The 21,584-nt window shown below is 32.8% G+C and overlaps 2 protein-coding genes across 3 annotated transcripts; both read left to right on the top strand.

Moving 5' to 3' along the window:
* Positions 1 to 1,192, top strand: LOC140438383 (polygalacturonase-like). Its single transcript, XM_072528067.1, has one exon. It carries the CDS (start codon positions 31 to 33, stop codon positions 1,141 to 1,143), a length of 1,113 nt encoding a protein of 370 aa, XP_072384168.1. The 5' UTR covers positions 1 to 30; the 3' UTR covers positions 1,144 to 1,192.
* Positions 1,193 to 6,833: 5,641 nt separating this feature from the next.
* LOC140447472 (polygalacturonase-like) lies at positions 6,834 to 19,817 on the top strand. Of its 2 annotated transcripts, none has more exons than XM_072540141.1 (3): positions 6,834 to 7,070; positions 9,493 to 9,756; positions 14,667 to 19,817. In XM_072540141.1, exons 1-3 carry the CDS (start codon positions 6,875 to 6,877, stop codon positions 15,311 to 15,313), a joined length of 1,107 nt encoding a protein of 368 aa, XP_072396242.1. In that variant the 5' UTR covers positions 6,834 to 6,874; the 3' UTR covers positions 15,314 to 19,817. The 2 variants fall into 2 exon arrangements, with proteins under 2 accessions (XP_072396242.1, XP_072396250.1); XM_072540149.1 differs by lacking the exon at positions 6,834 to 7,070 and adding an exon at positions 9,150 to 9,374.
* Positions 19,818 to 21,584: the final 1,767 nt, after the last annotated feature.

Below are 21,584 nucleotides of genomic sequence, written 5' to 3'. Positions count from 1 at the left end.
AAGTAGTTTTGCAGTAGAAAGTAATCTAAAATGAATACCGTTACTTCGGTTTTGCTGATAGTTTTTGTAGCTACCGCTACAGCTTCTCCATTTTTAAACCAGACAAATCTTGGTGACAGCTGCACAATCTCAAAATGGGCAGACGTTAGTAATGTAGTGAAAAGTTGTACCAAAATCGTTGTTCAAAATTTGGCAGTACCTGCAGGAAAAACTCTGGAGCTGGACCTTAAATCAGGCACATCATTGACGTTTTCCGGAACCACCAGCTTTGGTTATGGAACCTATTGGGAAGGACCTTTGATTGTGATTAAAGGTAATAATATTCACGTTGCAGGAAACTCTGGATCCAAATTGGATGGTCAGGGTGCTCACTATTGGGATGGAAAAGGTGACAAAGGTAATAAGAAACCTAAATTTTTCAAAATACAAGCTACTGGTGGATCCACATTTAAAAATATCAATCTTCTTAATTGCCCTCATCAGTGTGTGTCCATCCAAAATTCAAAGCAGCTTACAATCAGCAACTGGAACATTGACGTATCAGCTGGTGACAAAAACAAGCTTGGACATAACACAGATGGTTTTGACATATCGGGATCTGACACAGTTAATTTTGAATATTGCAATGTACAGAATCAAGATGACTGTGTAGCGGTTAATTCTGGTAAGAACCTTCACTTTAATCACATGACATGCTCTGGTGGACATGGTCTTAGCTTATCCATTGGCATGAGTAAAACTGACTCTTCCAAAAACTACGCACAGAATATAACATTTGAAAATTCCATTGTTAAAAACTCAAGAAATGCCATTCACATCAAAACACATACCGATGCCGCCACAGGATACATCAAAGACGTAACCTACAGCAATATTCAAATCTCAGGTATTACTAATTATGGAATTAACGTTCAAGAAGATTATGCAAATGGTGGTAGTACTGGTCATGCTGGAAACAATATCCCGATATCTGGTTTAAAAATGAACAAAATAACTGGAAGCATGACATCTAACAATGCCATGGCGGTTTATATTCTATGTGGATCAAAGGGTTGCTCCAATTTCAATTGGTCTGGAGTTTCCATAAATGGTGCTAAGAAACAAAGTTCTTGTAGCTTTAAACCTAATGGTTATTCTTGTTAAAATTTCAAAGTTTTTTTGTTAGACTTACTCTAATAAAATATTTATTGTGTTTTTTAGTTCTTCTTTTCCAAATTTGACTTATTTGACTTAAGGGATTATTCCTGTTATTAGTTTGCTGCATCAAATACAAATTATATTTAAGCAATCATATATGATTACCATTTGACCTATCACATTAAAGTAAAATCATTTAAAATGATTTTTATCTGGAAGCAAAACAATTGCTCTTTAGGCATCAGAATAAACTTTCAATGAAAACTTTTTAATATTGCATATTTATACACTTTCCTTAAATTGATAAATTGTTGGTAAAATACTTAATCAAAAAATGTTTATGCAAATCACATTAAAACAGACAAAATTTAGTTATAAAGCAACTCATTTAAAATACAAATATTAACAATAACCTTCATCTAGTTTTTATCAAGCTTGGAAAAACAGCTAGTTTTGATTGAGCACTGAGAACAAAATATGTTTCTGGTAAGCATATAAAGACTGTGAGATATGTGCGATGAATGAACAAGTAGTATTGAATAAACAGGATAATTAGATATACCTTTGAAAAAGAATAGTTACTAGAAACTTTTTCAAACAAGTTTTTAGAAAGTTGGACCAAGTGTCGCTGCCTGTTTTGCCAGTTACTTGTGGGAAAAACAGTGAATATTTTCTAGTAGCAACACAATTTTTTTGTTTAAATATAAAAAACCCAATATCCTCGTACTACATACTAGTGACTAGTTTTTAAGTGGAAAAGGTGACCATGTGAAACTTGGGGGAAGATAAATTAATGAGATATCGTTTTAAGGGAGATTAACCTTTAATATCTTAGTGTTACATATAAGCTACGTAATATTATGATATTATGAAATTTAAACAGCGTGCTGCAAGTAAACTTGTGATAGGATTGCATAGATGGTGTAAGTATAGTGAAATTTGACAGTTCCTGTAATGTATGTTTTATCTTGGAATTTTTTTAGCTTCAAAAGTAAGTTCAAAACTTACATGAAGGTACATACACTAAATCTTTCAAATGTTATTTAAATATTTCGTTACTACTTAGTTCGGTGTAATACACACTGTACCAAAGTTCAGTATTGCCAGAATGCAACGATAGAATAAAATACTACCGTATTTTTGCAAAAATAAACGCATTAGTAATGGGACGTGATTTGACTACCAGTGATTTATTCATCGTAATTTATAAATCATCCCTTCTACTTTTCATTGCGCTGTCTCCTTTCGAAGGTTGGCGATCCAAATGGCAATTGTAGTTTTGGAAACTGCTGCCCGAAAGATCTCTGTGGATAAGCGGTCGAACCATCTCCTCAGGTCTCTCAGCCACGAGTTCTGGCGTCTTTCTACTGATCTTTTGCCCTGTACTTTTCCTTCCAGTATAACTTGAAGTAATTAATATCTTTCGCCTCTCAGCACATGACCCAAGTATTGCATTTTCCTCTCTTTGATTATTCTTAGTAATTCTTTTTGTTTACACATGCGACGAAGTACCTCAACATTAGTAACTCTTTGTACCCATGGAATCCTTAACATTCGTCTGTATATATACATCTCAAAGGCATCTATTCTTTTTTCTATTTCAGAGTCCATTGTCCAACTTTCACAGCCATACAGTAAGACAGAAAAAACGTAACATCTGATCATTCGGATTCTAAGCTGTAGACTAAGGTCTGATCTTGTAAAAAATGTTTTAATGCTCATGAATGTTTTCCTTGCTTGTTCGATTCTTGATAGGATTTCTTTTTTTGGATTACACTGACTATTGATATTTGCTCCCAAATATTTTATGAAATTTACCTGTTCTATTAATTGACCATTGGCATACACCTGTAAGTTTATTGGTGTCTTTGAAAATACTAAAGTTTTAGTTTTGGAAACGTTTAGATGTAAACCGAACATTTCGCTGTGGTGAACATTATATTTTGTAGTTCTTGTGCGTTGCTTGTTATTAAGACGGTATCATCAGCATATCTGATGTTGTCTATGCTGATTCCGTTAATCTTAATTCCGCCTTGGACCTCGTCTAATGCTTCTCTGAATATAGAATCCGAATACAAATTAAAGAGTAGCGGTGATAAGACGCAACCCTGTCTCACTCCTCGTCGGATTTGTATGTCTTCGCATGTTGTGTGCTCTATTTCAATTGTTGCCGTTTGGTGCCAGTATAGTTCTGAGATAATTCGCAAGTCTTGTTCGTCAACTCCAGTTGTTCTCAGAATTTTGATCATCTTTTGATGGTCAAATGCTTTTCGATAGTCAATAAAACATGCATATACATCTACATTCATGTCATTCATGAAATCATCCCAGATATCATAATATATCAATTGCATGGTCGCTGTCGCCAAAGGTGATTATGTAATAAATATTATGATATTCTGGGCAATTTGAAGAACAGCGATTATTAGATGACATCTGGGGATTTACCAATAGAGAAGTTAAGAGAACTGTAAAATGCAAGGTTAATATTATTTTGTAATACATAAACGCATATATTATATGGTAGTGTATTTCTTAGCATTTACGGTTTTCTCCTTTTTAGACGCGTTTTTAGCCTAGAAGAAGCACTTCAAATCGCTGACGGTGATTAGAGTTAGATGCCATATACACAGAACCTCCAGAAGTAAACGTTGAATTCTTAGCTAAAAAAGTACTTGACTCAGAATTGAGAGTAAACATGTGCAACTTATCAGATCTTATTAATTTATATAAGGCTGATGTTAGGTTTAGATGGGAAGCTTAGTACAGTAAATTTTCAACTACATCAGAGAGCCTCTATGTTAAACTTCAACCAGTTTTACCTACGAATATTCCTAACATCAATTCGTGAGATTATAAAAGATATAAGTCATCAATTATATCACGTTTAAAACTTAATCATGGTCGCTTTCCAACACGCTCTAAACTTTCCTGTTTAGGATTGGTATCTTAGATTCTTCATGTTGTCCCCACTGTCCAGAAAAACTGTTTCACACTGTTTCACACCTTTTCTTTCTGGTGTATTAAAATATTGTAAATAATTAGCAATTGTACCATCTGGTTCAGGTACTGTATTAGTGGTTTCTAGTTCATCAGTATTAAATATAATAGGAATATTCATTATATCTATGATGTTATCGTCTTGTGGAATTTCTTGTTGCTCTATCACTTCTATTAATATTTTGTCGGAATTTGGCATAAGTTGACTGTTGTTATTAGCAATCACAGCATTATCCCGTATACTCCACATCTCATCATATAAAACATCGTCATTGTTTTCAGGAGGATGTGTCCGAGAAACTTCTAAATTAAATTGCTTCCACAGTTTGTAAATAATAAAACGATCACTATCCGGATCCAAAATAGGTCCCAAATTAAATGAATCTATTATTTGTTTGCCCACTATTTCTTCAAACTTCTTCCTGTCAAAAGTTCCTGTACTGTTTATTTCATCAGTTTTACTGTTGATATTTTCCTCACCCTTATTTTTTCCTAAACACTTTGAAAAGTCAATTAAATTAGGATCCCAGGGGTAAAGTCCACAAGCTCTGAAACCATTAACAATTATCTCAGGCTTTATTGTTTCATCCAGAACACACTTGAGCAAAGGCGCAAATTCCTTTTTGGTTAGGTCTGCGTCGGGATGATTTCTACGCCAGGCTATGACTCCTCTTCTCCAACCATCTTTTAGGGGCTTAAATGTTGACATCAGCTGGTTGAAAAATACGAGTAGCATTTGGATAAAGTGCAATTAGAATTATTTTTAAGTTTTGCACAAAGATCGCTTAATTTTTTGTCCAAAGGGGTTTTATGCCCATCAACGTATAAAATAATTGGAAATTTTATATTTTGTTTCTTGACAAAAGGGGAAAAACAATTAGCTATGTATCCAAAAAAGATTTAAGTCTTCATCCAGCCTGAATCACTGCAGGTAATAGTAAATCCTTCTGGAATAGAGTCTGCTATTTCACTTGGTAGTCGCTTGTACGGATATATGACTAGCGGTGGAGTAGTTAATCCAGAAGCATTAAATGTAAATAGAACCGTAAGGTTAGTTTTAGATTTTTCACAGTCCACCTCGTACACGTTTTTGGCGGCAAAGTTGAAAATTAGTCTCGTCGCCATTAAATATTCTTTGCTGATCATTTAAAATGTCTTTGTACATCTTTTCTTGTAAGTATGAATAAATGTGTTTAAACCAGTTCCTAATATCAGCTTGGCTGACTTTAGACGATGCATTTGTTACGGCTTCTGATTTTCTTAGAGATATTTCAGGATGTCATCGCATAAATGCTTTATACCAACCAGTTCCAGGGTAGTTGTCTATAAAAGGATTTTCACGAGATGATTCATCTAGGAACTGTTTTACTGATACTTGGATATCTTCGGATCTTCTTGGAAATCCTTTGCGGTGGCAATAGTGTATCCACTCCACTAATCGTTTTTCTTCTTCAAACAATAAGACAGGAAGAGGACCGTGTGATTTTTTTACAAATTTTTCACTTAGTCGAAACTGCAAAGTGGCTCTTGGTACTTTATATCGTCTGCACGCCTCTATTTTTGGCAATCCTTTTCTTACATTTTCGATCGCTTTTTGTAAACTTTGTTCTGTATATTTTTTAAAATAATTCTCGTTTTCAGATGTTTTAGGCATTCTGAAACGAAAATAAAACATTTAGTAAACGTCTGTATACACGAACTTAAAGCGTTGATTGAAAAGATATATTTGTTCAAAACATTGATTTTGTAAATGTGAATAGGTAGCTAATAGAAAACAAAGCATATATAGTGATTGGCCCCTGTTATATTATAGTTATTGGCCCCGGCCAACTACTGTTTAAATAAATTTCTGAACAAAAATAATGCAAAAAAACTTTTTAAAATGTGCATTTAATGCTTAATTATTATCCGCACGTACTGTTAAACTGAAAAGTAAAAATACAGTTGTTGACCGGGTGGCCAATTATTGCATTTTGTTTTCTTATTACGGATTAGTTATTGGCCCCATAAATAAATAATTTCGCGCCAAATTTTACATAATAATAAGAGCTCCCCTAATAGTTTATTATAATGTTTCTTAAAATTAACAATTATTTCAAGTGTACTACCTTACATATGACGTTAAAAGGATGACATTAAATGTTCCTTGCTTACCTGATTCACTAAAAATTGCACAAATTTCACTGATACAAAACAGCCTTCGACATAGAACACGTTCCTGTAAATGTTATCAATAAACTGAGAACTGTTCTTTCGGCGACGGTTGCAAGGAAAATTGCCGAAGTTGAAATAGGGGTTGCCAGATCTGCGGTATAGTGGGAATGCTTAATAATACATATTAAATGTGAAACGGCCAATTACTGTATGGAGGCCAACAACTGTATCGCTTACTCTATATTTTTATCAATATTAATTGTTGTTGTTTTAATCGTTAGAGTTCTGAGAGTATCTTTACCTGTTAATAAAACTAATTGTGGAAACAATTACAACTTTGAAAACCGTTCTCAAAATACAAATTAAACAAAATATCTGATTAGTTTCATCTAATTTAAGAAATAATTTGTTTAATATTCGTGCGAATACATTTTACACACACCTGTATTGTAAACACTTCAAAGAAAAATTTATATCATATTAAGTTTATTCAAATAACACATTCTAAAAGTTCAAGTACTTTGTTTTGAAAATGCATTACAATAAAAGCTTAGGTATACCAGTCAAACGTAACTACAGGAAAATGCAACAACAAATTTTAATTATAGTGTTTGTGATACTATGTTTTGTATCCGTAGGATACGGATATAATTTAACCGAAAGCTGTACTATCAATGAGTTTAGTCAAGTCGATAAAATAGTCAAGAGTTGTAAGAATATAGTGGTGGAGAACCTGTCGGTTCCAGCTGGAAACACTTTAAATCTCCATTTGCAAACAGGTGAAACATTCTATATTTTAAAGTTATTTTAACTATATATTACTCCAATGTATATATTTTATATTATAAAATTTATTTTTAAATATATATAGTGCTAATGCAGGCTCTTTAGGCTCATAGCTTGACAAATGCTTTTTATTGTTTACGGACCTTAGTTTGTTCTTTCCAATTTTTAATACCTTTCTCTTTGAGGACCTTTTGTGCTTTATCTAACCATCTTTTTATTGGTCGACTTACTATTCGTTTGTCACCCATCTTTGTAATTATTAACATTTTTTGTATTCTTTCCTCTTTCATTGTCTTAAATGTCCCAACCAACTTAATTTTAAAGATTTTACAACCCGATATGGCAGGCTCTTTAAAAAGACTTATGACATCAATATTGGTTCTTCTTCCATATACCTTTTTCTCTTTAATACCTCCAAAAATTCTTCTCAATAATTTCCTTACCCACATATGAATTTTTTCTTCTTGTGTTTAGTTTAGCACATAATATTTCGCTTGCATGGAGGACTGTATTTCGAACTGCAGCTTGTCCTCTTGGTCTCTTTAGTATAGGTAATGTCTGTTATGATTGCAGGATATTACTCCTGTTATGACAAAAGGACCTACATAAAGACTATCAAACTTATTATTTTCTTCTCTTTTGAGCAGGACTATATCTCCTATTTTAAAATGTTGAGGTGCTGCGATTTGCTTGCTTGCGTCTTGTCTTCCCTTTTTGTGCTTTATTAAGAATGTTTTAGCTCTGTTATGTGCAATTTGTAGTTTATATCGGAGCTCATTATAATAGGCATCTATGTTATAACATGGTTGAACTTCCTTTGTGAGATCTTCTGGTAAATTTACTTTCCGACCATACAACAATTCAAAAGGTGTGTAGCCGTGATAAGCATTAGGGGTAGTGTTGTAGCAGTATGTGAACATTCTGCAACACTCGTCCCAATTTTCCTTGTTTTCGTCTATGAATGATATTACGTATTCATTTAGTGTCCTATGTAGCTTCTCACAACTCCCTATTGACTGAGGGTGGTATGCCGTTGAAAAATTGTGTGTGATCTTTAGCATTTTAGGTAATTCATTCAATATTTCATTTTTTTATTCCGTGCCTTGATCCGTTCTAATCTGTTTCATGAGTCCGTATGTTGGTATGAAATTATCAAAAATTCCACGAGCTATGGTTTCGGCTTCTTTATTACGTACTGGGATACTTACTGCGTATTTCGTCAGTTCGCAAAGCATTGTAATACAGTATCGATTGCCTTCATTACTTTTAGGGAATGGACCTATCGTGTCTATATACACTATGTCCCATGGTTTTGACGAAGTGTCCGATATCGCAAATTCTTCGACATGTAATCTTTTTGGTTTATTAATTTGGCATGTATGGCAATGTTTAATATATTTACGTATGTCCTTTTCCATGTTCTTCCATCTGAATCTCGCTTTTATTTTCTTTACAAGTCTATTATTTCCCACGTGACCTCCAAACATCGGGTGATTATGGTATTCTTCTATTATTCTCAGTTTTTATTGGTCATCTTCTATGATTTCTGGTACTTCGTATATGTATATTTCTATATTTTTCAATATCTTATTTCCTTAGTTTATAAATTCATCAATTGTGCATAATTTAAAAATAATATCATTTACATATATTTTTGCTTTACTTATTGCATTCTCTACCGCTAGCTAATCAAGCTGTACCAACAATTGACCTAAATCAAAGTGATTAAATCCTGTGGTCATGCTCTTACTGCATTTGATTTTGTTTTTGACCCGAATGCTCAGTCTTGGTGAGACCCGGTTTGCTCCAAAAGACAAAATTGGTAGTCTATACGCCTCCATATTATTTAGTACCTTTCTTACTGTTTGGTTGTGGGTTTTATGTTGTAATATAATTTTCTCTTCTGTCTCCCTGTGCTCTGCTCTTTCCGCTTTCTTCTTTGATTGGGTTTTGGTTATAGCTAATATATGATTGTTGTCTATGTATAAATCTTTTAGCTGGTTGGTGCTCCATATAAATAACATTTGAAATGGTTGATTCCCCAATGGATTGCAAGTAATTCAGAAACGGTCATTGATAGAATAGAAAGAAGAGGTTTAAAATGTTTGGGACACCTATTGAGAATGCTTGACGAATGTTGGCCAGAAAAACTTCACAGATGAAAGTCCCATTGAAAAAGAAAAAAAAGTAGACCTCGAAACTCATGGAATGAAGGAATTGGAAGCGATAGAATCGAGAGGTTTGGAGGAGGAGCATGCCTTGGACCGGGATGATTGGTGGAGGAGAACGTTCAAAATGTATTGTAAAACTTTATTGTTTAAACTTTAAACTTTCGTCGTTTTGTGTGCGATTTTTTCTGATTCTTTTTAGATTTTTAAAGCATTCTACTAATTAATGGTTACTAATTTATCGTAGGTAGTACTTTAACCTTTAAAGGTAAAACTACATTTGGATCTGGCGTACAATGGGATGGTCCTTTAATATCAATAAGTGGTCAAGGTATTCACGTATATGGTGCATCGGGATCGGTACTCGACGGACAAGGTCCTCATTATTGGGACGGTAAAGGAGGTTCTGGTACACGCAAACCCAGATTTATTAAAATCAATGCTAACGGGGGCTCCACCTTTCAAGGAATCCATTTGTTAAATTGCCCAATTAACTGTGTCTCACTATCTGGTATGTATGGAATTATTAATATACTTTTAATAAAAAATGTATATTTATATTTTGCTTGCAATGAAAAAAGACTAAGAAAGGTAATTAAAGCTAAAAATATTAGAACAACCGGAGCTTTACGAGTAAATAAAAAACATAATAGTTATTCTTATATCACGATCAAATATAATTCTATTACAGATTAATAAGAAATGTTGAGGCAAGCAGTGAATAAATATAATCAGAAATAATTCAAAATAGAAAAGTTCAATAAAAAATACATAAGAACTTCGAATATCTACAGAAAATAACAGTAAAACCAATCAAAACATATTTTTGGTATTACTTCTTCTTTTTCTTCTTCTGTCTTTAACATTTGGCTCTGTTTTTCAACATTTTTCCAGTTGAGCTTTATGCTTTCATTCTGTTCCATATTTCCTCTTTTCTTATTCTATCCTCACTGGTGATATGTAGACATCTTTTCATAAAGTTTAGTTATTCTGATTTTATGTTTTCATTGGCCATAATTCCGCTTCATATATGGTAATATTTATCAATATGCCCTGAAAGATCCTTTTTTGTTTTATTTGCTTAAAGTGTTGTTTTATATTTTATATTGGTTGTTGGCCATGAACAGAGAATGCCAGATGACAGGATTCCGAAAGAGATTTTGACGTGGACACCACAAGGAAGAAGAAAAAGAGGAAGGCCAAGAAGAAGCTGAAGGGAGGGAATTGAAAAAGAACTAGAGGAAAAAGAAATTTTTCCAGGCCTATGGTTAAATAGAGAAGAATGGCGGTTAGGAGTCGAAAGGCGTCGGAGAACGCTGTGAACCGATAGTAGTAATAGTTGTTTTATATCATTTCATGGAGTGCCCTCGTGGCTATTTTTATTTGTATATATTTTATGTAAGTACTATCTCGTCTTATCATTGACCCTAAAGACTTAAAAGTGTCTAAGTGACTACGTCCCTTAATAGTCTCTTCTTCTAAACTTAACTGTTAATCTGCAACCTCCGATCCAATATAACAATATTGGATCTTACGTATATTTATCTTGAGTCACCAAAGTTCATAGTTCATTACCATTATTTTTCTTCTTCTTCTTCCCTTTTGTATGTAGGCTTTAAAGCCTGTTTATTTTTTAATATTAGTTTCCTAAATTATTTAAATTATCGCACCATTTTTTTCTTGGTCTGCGAATACTTTTTGCTCCATTTGGTCACTTATCTCATGCTATTCGTACTATCCTATCCTCTGCCATTCTACTAATGTGTTCGTTCAACTCCTGTTTCCGTTTTGTTACCCATCCATTTATGTCTTCTATATTGCATGCTCTTCTTATGTTTTCCCTTCTCTCCGTATCCAACAGACTTTTTCCTGATATTCGTCGAAGTATTTTCAGCTCTGTTGTTTCTAGTAGTTGTCTCGTTTTAGATGTGTCAGGTCTTGTCCGCCGTGTATGTTAATATAGGTCTAGTTGCTGTTTTATAGATTTTTGTTTTTGTGTATTGTCTTGTGTTTGTTCTTCCAGATAGTGTAATTAAGAGATCCTGCCGCTTTACTTGCTTTTAAGCCTTGGTGTCGTACTTCTTTTTCAAAATCTTTGTAACTGGTTATATATATATATATATATATATATATATATATATATATATATATATATATATATATTCCCAGATATCTAAACCTTGCTTCCTGCTTTATTATTTTTCCATCAATTTCGATTTAAATCATAGTGGATATTTAAATGTTGTCATACATTTCGATATTTTCGATGGTTTCTATAATATTTACTTTTAATATTTTATTATACAAACTATTTTACTATACAAATTATTGTTTGTTATAATATTTTATTATAACATTACCATTACCACAGGATAAAATATTTCCTTATTATATATTTGATGTCCTTCCTATCTTGTGCAAAAATGACTTGGTCATCTGCAAAAAGTAGTCAATCTAATATTTTCTCTTGTACTGGTATGTCTATTGTTTCTATATGTCTTCTATTGTTGAATATTCTATATCATCTTTTTAAAGTTATATATAGTTGTGTTGTATTTACCCTTTTCTCTTGAGTGCGCATTTATCTCTTTGCTTTTTATAGTGGTGTTCTTCTCATGCTATTGCATCAATCTTCATCTATCGTATCTTCAATATTTTTCTCTTTGTTCCCATCTATGACTTGTCTGATGATGTATAATATATTGACTAGACATGATCTAGCTTTTTGAAATTTAACTTGTTCTTTGCAATAATGATTCATGTGTTGTTCTATTTTTTCTTCCTTAACTGTGGAAAAGATCCTTGTTACTGAAGTCATTACAATGATCCCTCTATCTTTATTTGGTAAACTTTTGTCATCTTTTTTAAAAATGGAAAACAGGTACGATAAATTCCACTCATCTGTAATCTCCTCTCCTCTAAATAAAAGATACAATCCTTGCGCCTTCATATATCAGCAGTTCCATTTTTATCTTTTCTGATCCTGTTACTTCGTTGTTTTTAATTTTCTTTAGTGTTTTAGGTATATCTTCTCTGTATCATTTCGCACTAGTATGGACTAGATCTAAACACAAAGAAAGCAAAACAGAATGTATTCAGCAAGTGTGAAATACCAAATGCTTTAAATTTGGTAAACTAACCTTATTAAATTCTTCATGGGAAAGGCAAGATCATAATGTGTAAAGATATAATATATCCACAGAAGCCATAATTTACCAATCAGAATCAAAATATCTACCCTCGAATGTTGTGTGTTTACCCTGTTGTGCGGTATAGATTCTTAAACGCTTTCTCACGCTTCTTTAAAAATCTTAAAAGCCCTTTTTAAGCCTTTGAAATGAGCTGTTACAATCACATATTAAGAGTTTTATGGGTAAACAAGAGAGTAATATTAATGTATTAGCTAGAAGAAATTTAAGATAGTTCGTAGAATCAAAGAGCGCAAATTAGAAAAACTCGGCCGTATTATAAAAAATAAGCAAAGTTATGACTTGTGTCGTGTCATGTTATGCTGGCCGGTGGAATAAAGAAATCGGGAATTGGCGACGATATGAAGCCAAAAGACCACGAAGGAGACCGCAAATGCGCTGGAGAGACGATATTACAAGAACTGCAGGACCAATGTGGAAACGTCTTACAAACAACAGAGATGAATGGAGAGAATTAGGAGAGGCCTATATTCGGCAATCCGAATAGAGAGAAGGGCTAACAAAACTAGAGAAGCAGTTTTCGCTCTTCAGGTGCTTATACAGCGGTGTAGAGACGTTGATAAGGATGTATATTTGTGCTTTGTGGATTTTAGAAAAGCATTTGACAATGTCAATCATGAACAATTGATGGATATTCTGCGAAAGACAGGTATTGACGACAAGGACATTCGAATTGGGGCAAACCTATACTGGGGTCAAACAGCAAGAGCAAAAATTGGCAACGAAGGGTGCAGATCAAAAGAGGTGTCCGTTAGGGGTGTATCTTATCCCCACTCATATTCAATATTTATTCCGAGAAAACATTTAACAAATGTATGAAAAATGCAAATGAGGGCATAAAAATAAACCAGTGCCATAGACGAAATACAACAGGTAATGGAAAGAGTTTATTCAGTTAGTGAGGAATACGGCCTGAGGCTCAACTTCAAGAAGACAAAGTGGATGGTGATAAGCAAAAAGCAACAACCTGCTCGACAATTACGGATAAGTAACATACTAATTGACCATGTAGAATCTTATGTGTACCTTGGCACCAACGTAAATACAAAATGGGAACAGGCCACAGAAATTAAGGTGAGAATAGAACGAGCTAGAGCAGCATTTAACAATATGAAAAAGCTCCTAATAAGCAAGGGTTCGTCTCTTCCTCTAAAACTACGTCTAGTTAAATGCTACATTTTTCCGATCTTACTATATGGTATTGAGGCCTGGACGCTGACAGAGACGCTCACGAGAAAACTAGAAGCATTCGAAATGTGGGTGTACCGACGAATTCTTCGTATATCCTGGACTGAATATGTCACCAACATAGAGGTACTCCGAAGAATCGGAAAGGAGAAAGAAATCGTGAGCACAATCAAACAAAGAAATCTTGAATATCCAGGCCACATATTGAGACACGATAAGTACTAAAAGAAAAAAAAAAAAAAAAAAAGAAAAAAAATATTTTAAAAATATTAAACATCATATAATATTATTAACATAATGTACAATCTTTGGTAACACATTACATTTTAAAGGGTTTTTACCCAAATATTTTGGTGGCTCAGGCATGGTAACCTGTATTTTAACCTGATGATGGAACAGTTGTTCCGAAAACGTTCGTGCTTTTAATGTTGCCCTTTTAAGGGTTTTTATAAAATAAAATATACCCACATACAAAGACTAACCTCTTTTTGTTATACGTGGTATACAGCCAGCTGCAGGAATTATTTTCCTTGTGGATTACGATAAGTACTGTTTACTGCAACTAGTTGTCCAGGGGAAAGTAGACAGTAAGCGAGGGCCAGGCAGGAGAAGACACTCGTGGTTCCAAAATCTGCGGAAGTGGTTCGGGCTCACATCGGTCAAACTATTCAGACGCGCCGCAAACAAGATCAGAATTGCTACGTTGATAGCCAACGTTCGCAACGGACAGGGCACTTGAAGAAGAAGCTAACAAAAAAGACTTGTTACAGCTTGTTGTTTAAAGCAAAATAGAAAAGAGGACCAGACAGACTAAAGAACTTCTTTCTAGTCCTCTTTTCTATAGACAAATGGTTGTAAAAGACTAAAACCAAACCAATTTAAATAGAAGTTAGAAAAATAAAGATATCCATGTTAAAAGATCAATTCTTTACTAAAATCTATTGTTTAATGCTCTATACATAAATTTTAACATACTGACTAAACGCTTCGTTCTTAAAATATGTTATGTTTATTTGTGTTATAGGTTCTAAAGATATGACGATAAGAGGCTGGAACATAGATTGCTCAGCAGGCGACAAAAACGCCTTAGGCCACAACACCGACGGTTTCGATATGTCAAGTGTTGAAAACATTATAATTGAAAACAGTGTAGTAAAAAACCAAGATGACTGCGTTGCTGTTAACTACGGCAAAAACCTTCACATATCCAATCTCAACTGCTCAGGAGGTCACGGGTTAAGCTTATCAGTGGGGATGAATAAAATAGATCCGTCAGTAAACGTTGTCAGCAACGTTACATTTACCGATTGTTCAGTGACACATTCGAGAAACGGCATCCATGTCAAAACTCATCGTGATGGAACAACTGGATATATTTCCGATGTCACCTACAATAACATCCATTTATCGAGTATCTCTTACTATGGTGTAAATGTTCAACAAGATTACCAAGACGGAGGTAGCACTGGTCATGCCGGAAATAATATTCAGATTAAAAACTTAAATTTGCATAATGTGCAAGGTACGATGACTGGGTCAAGTTCAATGCCGGTATATATCCTCTGTGGGTCTGGTTCATGCTCAAATTTTAACTGGAATGAGGTGTCTATTACTGGAAATAAAAAACATAGTTCGTGTAACTATCATCCAAATGGTTATACCTGTAAATAAATATAAAAAGATTATATTATTGCTTATTTTATTACTACATAATTTTTTAGAAGAAGAGTAAGTAGTAACATAGTTAATTTAGAGAAATTTTAAATACTCTTAAATCAACTACGAATACTGGGATGATTTATTAAAAAAATTGTTTGTATAAATATATATGTATAGCGGTAATAGGCCTTTTAGGGACATTGCTGGATGGATAATTTCCATCGTTTTCTGCCCTTAGCTATCAGCTTATAATTTCTGATTTCCATCTCTCTGGCATCTTTTATTACTTTATCTCTTTATTTCTTTCTTAGTCTTCCTCTTTATTTTTTGCCCTTAGGTAATCTCCAACCAATATTCTTGACTTGTCTATTACCTTGCATTCATTAGAGATGTCCCAGCTATTCTAGTCTACGTTTTTCTACTTCTTTCGTTATTTAAGAGTTAGCACAAAATCGATTCACTTCTATATTTGCTCGTCTTCTCTATTTTTCCTCTACTAATTTTCCGTTAAACATTTCGCTAAGTATCTTTTCTTCCAATATGTTCTGTAGGGTTTTGTTCATAGTCCATGTCTCGGCAGCGTACAGCATTGGTGGTTGAATTATAGTTTTGTATATTGTAATTTTTGTATTATGAGATACATCTTTGGCCTTAATTATTTTGTTTATGGCCACAGCACACTTATCGCTCTTGGTTAATCATAATCATAGGTTGATTTTAGTCTCTTCCTGGCTTATATGGTTAATAAGGGTATCTAATTACATACATATATTTATCGACCTTCTCGATGTCTACAACTGATTCTCTACCACCTCTAATTTAAAGAAGTACCTGGTGTGTATTCCGTTTAAGCCAAAAGTTTCCATTTACTTGGATTTAAAATCTTTCCCGAATCAGACTTTTTACTATACTTGCCATTTTTTTTCATTTCTTGCAATGAGAACCTAATCATTGGCCTACACTAAGCTATTGTTGCGTTTTGAAGAAAAAAAACACCCGAACTATTTATTCCACTTGAATAGCAAGGTAGACAATGGGTCTCCTTGGCGAATACGTTTTTTTCTAGTGCTTGAAATTTTTTTGAGTTTCTATTAATTTGTTTTGTTTATTGTATCGAAAGGCGGCCTTGTAATCAATGAAAAGTACTTGTGCTGAAATGTTATATTTATAGCAATTAATCAGAATTTGTTTTAAAACAAAAATTAAACTGTTGTTGACCTTATGTTGAAAAATACTGCCTGGTTTTTGTTAAAATTTTTCTCACATATATTTCCAGTCGGTTTTGATAAGGATATTCCTCTATAATTAATTTTCTCTCTGAGCATGCAGTTGTGTCCCTTTTTGTGAAAAGGCATTAAAATGGTCTTGTTGGAGTCTTGGGACATTTCTTCCGCATCCCAAACTTCTACTATTAACTCTAGAAGTTGTTTTCGTAAAGCCTCTTCTCCATATTTTAAGTTCTCTGTTAAAATGCCGCTCTCCCCGGGGCTTTTTTGACTTTTTATATCTTCTGTTTGGGATTCGATATTTCTGTGGGATTTGATATTTCTTCTACTACTATTTGTAGTTCAGAAACATTATAATTTATTATAATTTATGTTATAATTATAATAAAAATTTTATAAATATTCTTTCTGTCTTTGGCATATTTGGCCTTCGTCTACTATCAGGTTTCCTAACTTATATTTACGTTTTCATTTATTTATTTACTTTTCCCTGGTACCCAGTTTTAATGAATTTAACCTTTTTGTAGAAATTTTTTTTCTTGTAAATAGTTGTAAACTGTTTATGGTGAAGTAATAATAAATATGTGATGTTTCTCCCTAAACCATGTGAAGTATTATTTCCTTTAGAAATATTCTCACCCTTTTATACTTTTTAGGAAAGAAAAGCCTATCTTTCTATCCAACAGGAAGATTTTTGTAAACGGCGTCCTTTTTCAATAGTTTAGAAACCTTCTTGTATTGCGTTGCCCAGGAAATCTATGTAAGTCATTTTTGATTCATTTCTTTGTAGTTTCCCCTTTCATGTATTCCCCCTGTTTATTCACTTACTTACGACCCAACTCTCCAATTAAACCAAGAGTAGCCGTTCGCAAACCTTCCGGTTTGTTTGCTTACCATATCTACAGCCCAGTAATTTCTGTCCCCAGTTTCACCATCCTATAAACGATACCCAATGTGGTAGGCAAATATAACCGCTACAGCGTTGCCAACTATAATTTTAATAAAGGTGAAACCATATATGAAGACCGATAAGTAATTAAATGATGATCAGTGGAGTTCAAACAGTGGCTTTAAAATTTAATTTCAATCACTTGAAAAGTAAATAATTTAATTTCCTCTATTTTATATTCAGTAAGAATATTAAATATGTTTCTATTAAAGGTAAATAAAAAGGATGTAATATTTATATACTCTTCTTATATAATATTTATACAAGAAGAAGCGGGGCGGTAGAATATTTTGCGAAGTGAACATCGTATCGAAAAACTGGAAAATAGGTCTTTAATTTTTTTTTTAAATCTAACGAATGACACCAAACTCGACCCCCCAACCACACTCCTCAGAGCGCGAATAGCCAACTTTAAAATCTTTAATAAGAATTCTCATTTTTTATTGCAGACTTGAATTCGTTTAAAAAAAATTGGTAACTTTTGTTAAAAGGCGCTAAAATTGGAAAAATGATTTATCCTGATACGTCAGGAAAATTATAGACACGTCTTGGGAAATACACTTTTAAATAATAAACGAAAAACACGTTTTTAATATTTTTCAAAATTATGTCGAATGGTACGAAACCCGGTCCTACACTCCCACCCACCGGGGGTGGATCGGAGGACAACTTTAAAATGTTAAACGCCAAACAACATTTTTTTATTGCAGATTCTACGTAAAGTTTTATCTGAATCATTTTTCCGATTTACAATAAATGGCGCTGTAATCACAGACAGTCATATACAGATCATAAGTTTGCAAAGTAATTTTTCTGTTACTGAAAAGAATTTTTTAAGAATGTTGAGTAAAATCGGAATCTGAAATAAATAATGGGGTATTTATTAAAGAAGTTGCCATCGTCCCCAATCCCAGGGTGTATCGTGGGGGTCATGTGTGTTGTTATTTAATAGATTAAAACAAATTCACACGGTTTTTTCAGTTTTTCATTTAGAATTGCATTTCTCAAGAATAAACTATTTCCATAATAATTTTCTTAGGGTATAAGGATGAATCGATATTTTTCGATTATTGCGATTAATTCAAAAAAATATATCGAATAAAAGTTACTTGGTTTTGCAGAAGCAATTAAAATCTGGTCATAAGGTTTTCAGTTTTTTGATCTGATGTTCATTTCGCGAAATATTCGACCAAGGGGTGTAGAAAACGAGTTTTAGTCTTTCTGTTATTAGTCAGGTGGCTTTTGTCGAAAATGGTCGATGCTTATATGCTATGTTTAAAAGTTTACCAAAAATTTTCCATGGCCACCTATTTATTTATAACAATTTTTAAACAAATTATAAAAATATCTTTTATTCCCTTAATCTTATTAAGTTTTATCTTAATTATTATCACTACTTTATCACATAAAATAGTGTTTATCACTAAATCCTTAAATAAAGATTTTATACATTTTAAATAGAATAAAGTAACTAATAATTAGGATTAAATTTCAAGAGGTTTGTTATTGTAAATTACGCTACCGACTAAATACACGTGCCAATGTAAGTTTAGATAAACTGATACGATAAAAAATATCTATACATTAATTTACTTTTCGAGATTGTAATAATAGAGTAATCTTTAATTTAATATTGTTTATTTGTTTGTAGTTTTGAGAATTTTTTGATTTTTTGACAGTATATTTCTGTAATTTTCTACAAAAATATACTAATTGACTCTCGAAAAATCGGGACACCCATTATAAATTATTTTATTAAAATTAGATGTACAGACTTATCTTAAAAAAATAATAAATGATTAAAATACTTTAGCCATATCAGTTTATGTTTTCATTTTTTATTCATGTATTTCTATATAATTTGCTCACCACTAAACGTTTTAACACTTTGGCTGCCACAATAGTATTTAAAAAAATGATCCCTCTGGCAATTACGTCTATTGTGCACAATTCGATATAAATTATAAACACTTTTAAGTTTTGGTAATATTATTCAGTAAATCGTACGTTTTTTACATACTTTGAAGAGACGACACATGTGCTGCTCGCAGCCATAAAACAAAGATGTAGTGCTAATGGCCGCGTGAAGCCAATACGGCTACTTAATGTTTTAACGGTACAAGGTCGAATAATTAGACATGTAAACGAAATCGGAGGGACAACTGTATACTTCGTTAGTTGCAATAAATTTGTCAGTAGTAAATATATTCTTATCAGTGCAATATCGTTGGTTTACTGTATCAAGTAAATATGAGCTACGAGAAGGAGCTAAACCGATTGGAAGCTTTATGGCAGGTAATAAATTCACAATATTGTATAAGTGGGAAAAGTATTCTAATATTGTTGTATTATAGGAGGTCCTCTCTGATGAAAATGAGCATGAAATATTTGAAGATAATTGTTCTTCTGATGAATATATTTCCGATGGCAGTAGTGAATCATCAGAGAAAGAAATTTCTAGAAATAAATCGGCTAAAAGTTGGACAGAAATGATTTAGAAATCGAAGACGAGAAAATAAGGGGCCTGTTTGATATCTGGTTTTTGATATTGTGGCAGGTCGAAATTTGAAACAGTTTGTTTTTACAGAGCCAACGTAGGGTATTGATATTCATTTATATGGGGATTATTACAACAAAACCCCATATGATTTTTACACTTTATTCTTCTTGAACGAAATTATAAATTTAATGGTCATTAAAAGTAATAGATATATGCTTCCCAATCTAAAGAGAAGGAAAACGCACCAAAAGTAAGAATTTTAAATTGGCATAATAGAGACGCAGGCAAGATGAGAAAAATTATTGGTATTCTCTTTTGGATGGGTTTAGTTTAGTGTTTTACACTGGAGTGTTATTAGTCTCAAAATACATTAGACCAAAAAATATCACCTCTCATGAATGAACTTCTAAAAAATTTTCAAAAACTATTACACTCCAAAAGAGTCTTTGTGTATCGACGAAACTGTTTATAGTCACTTTTAAAGGAAGTTTAAATTTCAAGCAATTTATTAAAAATAAGAGACACAAGTTCCGCATCAAACTGTATAAAGTTTGTGTTGAAAAGAGTTATACATACAACTTAACAGTTTATTGTGGACAACACAAAGTAGAAGTTCAGTCGCCTTCTAAAAATACAGTTCTTACATTCGCAAAATATTTATTGAACAAAGGACGCACTATTTATACCGACAATTACTTCACCAGTATTTCTTTAGCTTATTCATTATTAGAAAAAGAAACTCATCTGGTGGGAACACTGAGAGCTAATCGAAAATTTAATCCAAAAGATATTATACAAAAGCAACTTAAAAAAGATGAGACAGTAGCTGCTAAAAGTAATACTAGAATAGTAATTCAAAAATGGAAGGACGAACATGATGTTTTGACATACTTTAAAACATACTTCAGAGCTTCTACAAGTTACTTATGGGCGCAAGCAAACGAAAAAACCGTCCACTGTTGTTGATTACAATAATCATAAACCTTTTATTGACCTATCTAATCAGATGAAAGCTTAAGCTACTTCTTTAAGACGAGGCGTAAAGTGGTATAGGAAATTAGCTGTCGAACTTCTTTTTGGAACATCTTTAGTCAATGCTTTTATACTACATTAGCAGGTTATAAATGACAAGATGACCATTACTAGATTAACCCGTAACTGCTACCGACAGGGTCAGCGTGACCCATCAATAGTTTTAAACCGCCCTACCCATTTAAGTTTGATAGTGGGGGAGCTGTCTGTCCACCTATTCTCTAGCCAGTTAGTATTTTACAAAAAGGCAAAGTGAGCAGTTTTGTTGATAGTGTCAAATTCGAAATAATTACGTAGTTGGGTCACGGTGACCCGTCTATAGTATTTAAGTAACATAATATTTTTTGGTTATAAAGGTATGTACCTATTTTTAGTATTATTATATATATATATATATATATATATATATATATATATATATATATATATATATATATATATATATATATATATATATATATATCTTATTATGTTAACGGCTTGAATAATTTAAATATTTATATCATTTGCTTAATACACATTTTTTGTTTTAGATAAAATGGCTTCTTCAAGTAAGCATTTAACTGTGTCTGAGAT

The sequence above is a fragment of the Diabrotica undecimpunctata genome, chromosome 1 (genome assembly GCF_040954645.1).
Source record: "Diabrotica undecimpunctata isolate CICGRU chromosome 1, icDiaUnde3, whole genome shotgun sequence".
Taxonomy (NCBI): Eukaryota; Metazoa; Arthropoda; class Insecta; order Coleoptera; family Chrysomelidae; genus Diabrotica; species Diabrotica undecimpunctata.
Note: the sequence above shows the minus strand (reverse complement) of the source record. Positions and strands in the feature narration are given on the sequence as shown.

What these genes read in the sequence shown, in the direction of transcription:
- LOC140438383 (XM_072528067.1), top strand. Translation starts at nt 31, where the DNA reads ATGAATACCGTTACTTCGGTTTTGCTGATAGTTTTTGTAGCTACCGCT.
- LOC140447472 (XM_072540141.1), top strand. Translation starts at nt 6,875, where the DNA reads ATGCAACAACAAATTTTAATTATAGTGTTTGTGATACTATGTTTTGTA. An exon ending in AAATCTCCATTTGCAAACAG is followed by an intron (nt 7,071 to 9,492) that starts GTGAAACATTCT and finishes AATTTATCGTAG; the next exon opens with GTAGTACTTTAACCTTTAAA. An exon ending in TAACTGTGTCTCACTATCTG is followed by an intron (nt 9,757 to 14,666) that starts GTATGTATGGAA and finishes TTTGTGTTATAG; the next exon opens with GTTCTAAAGATATGACGATA.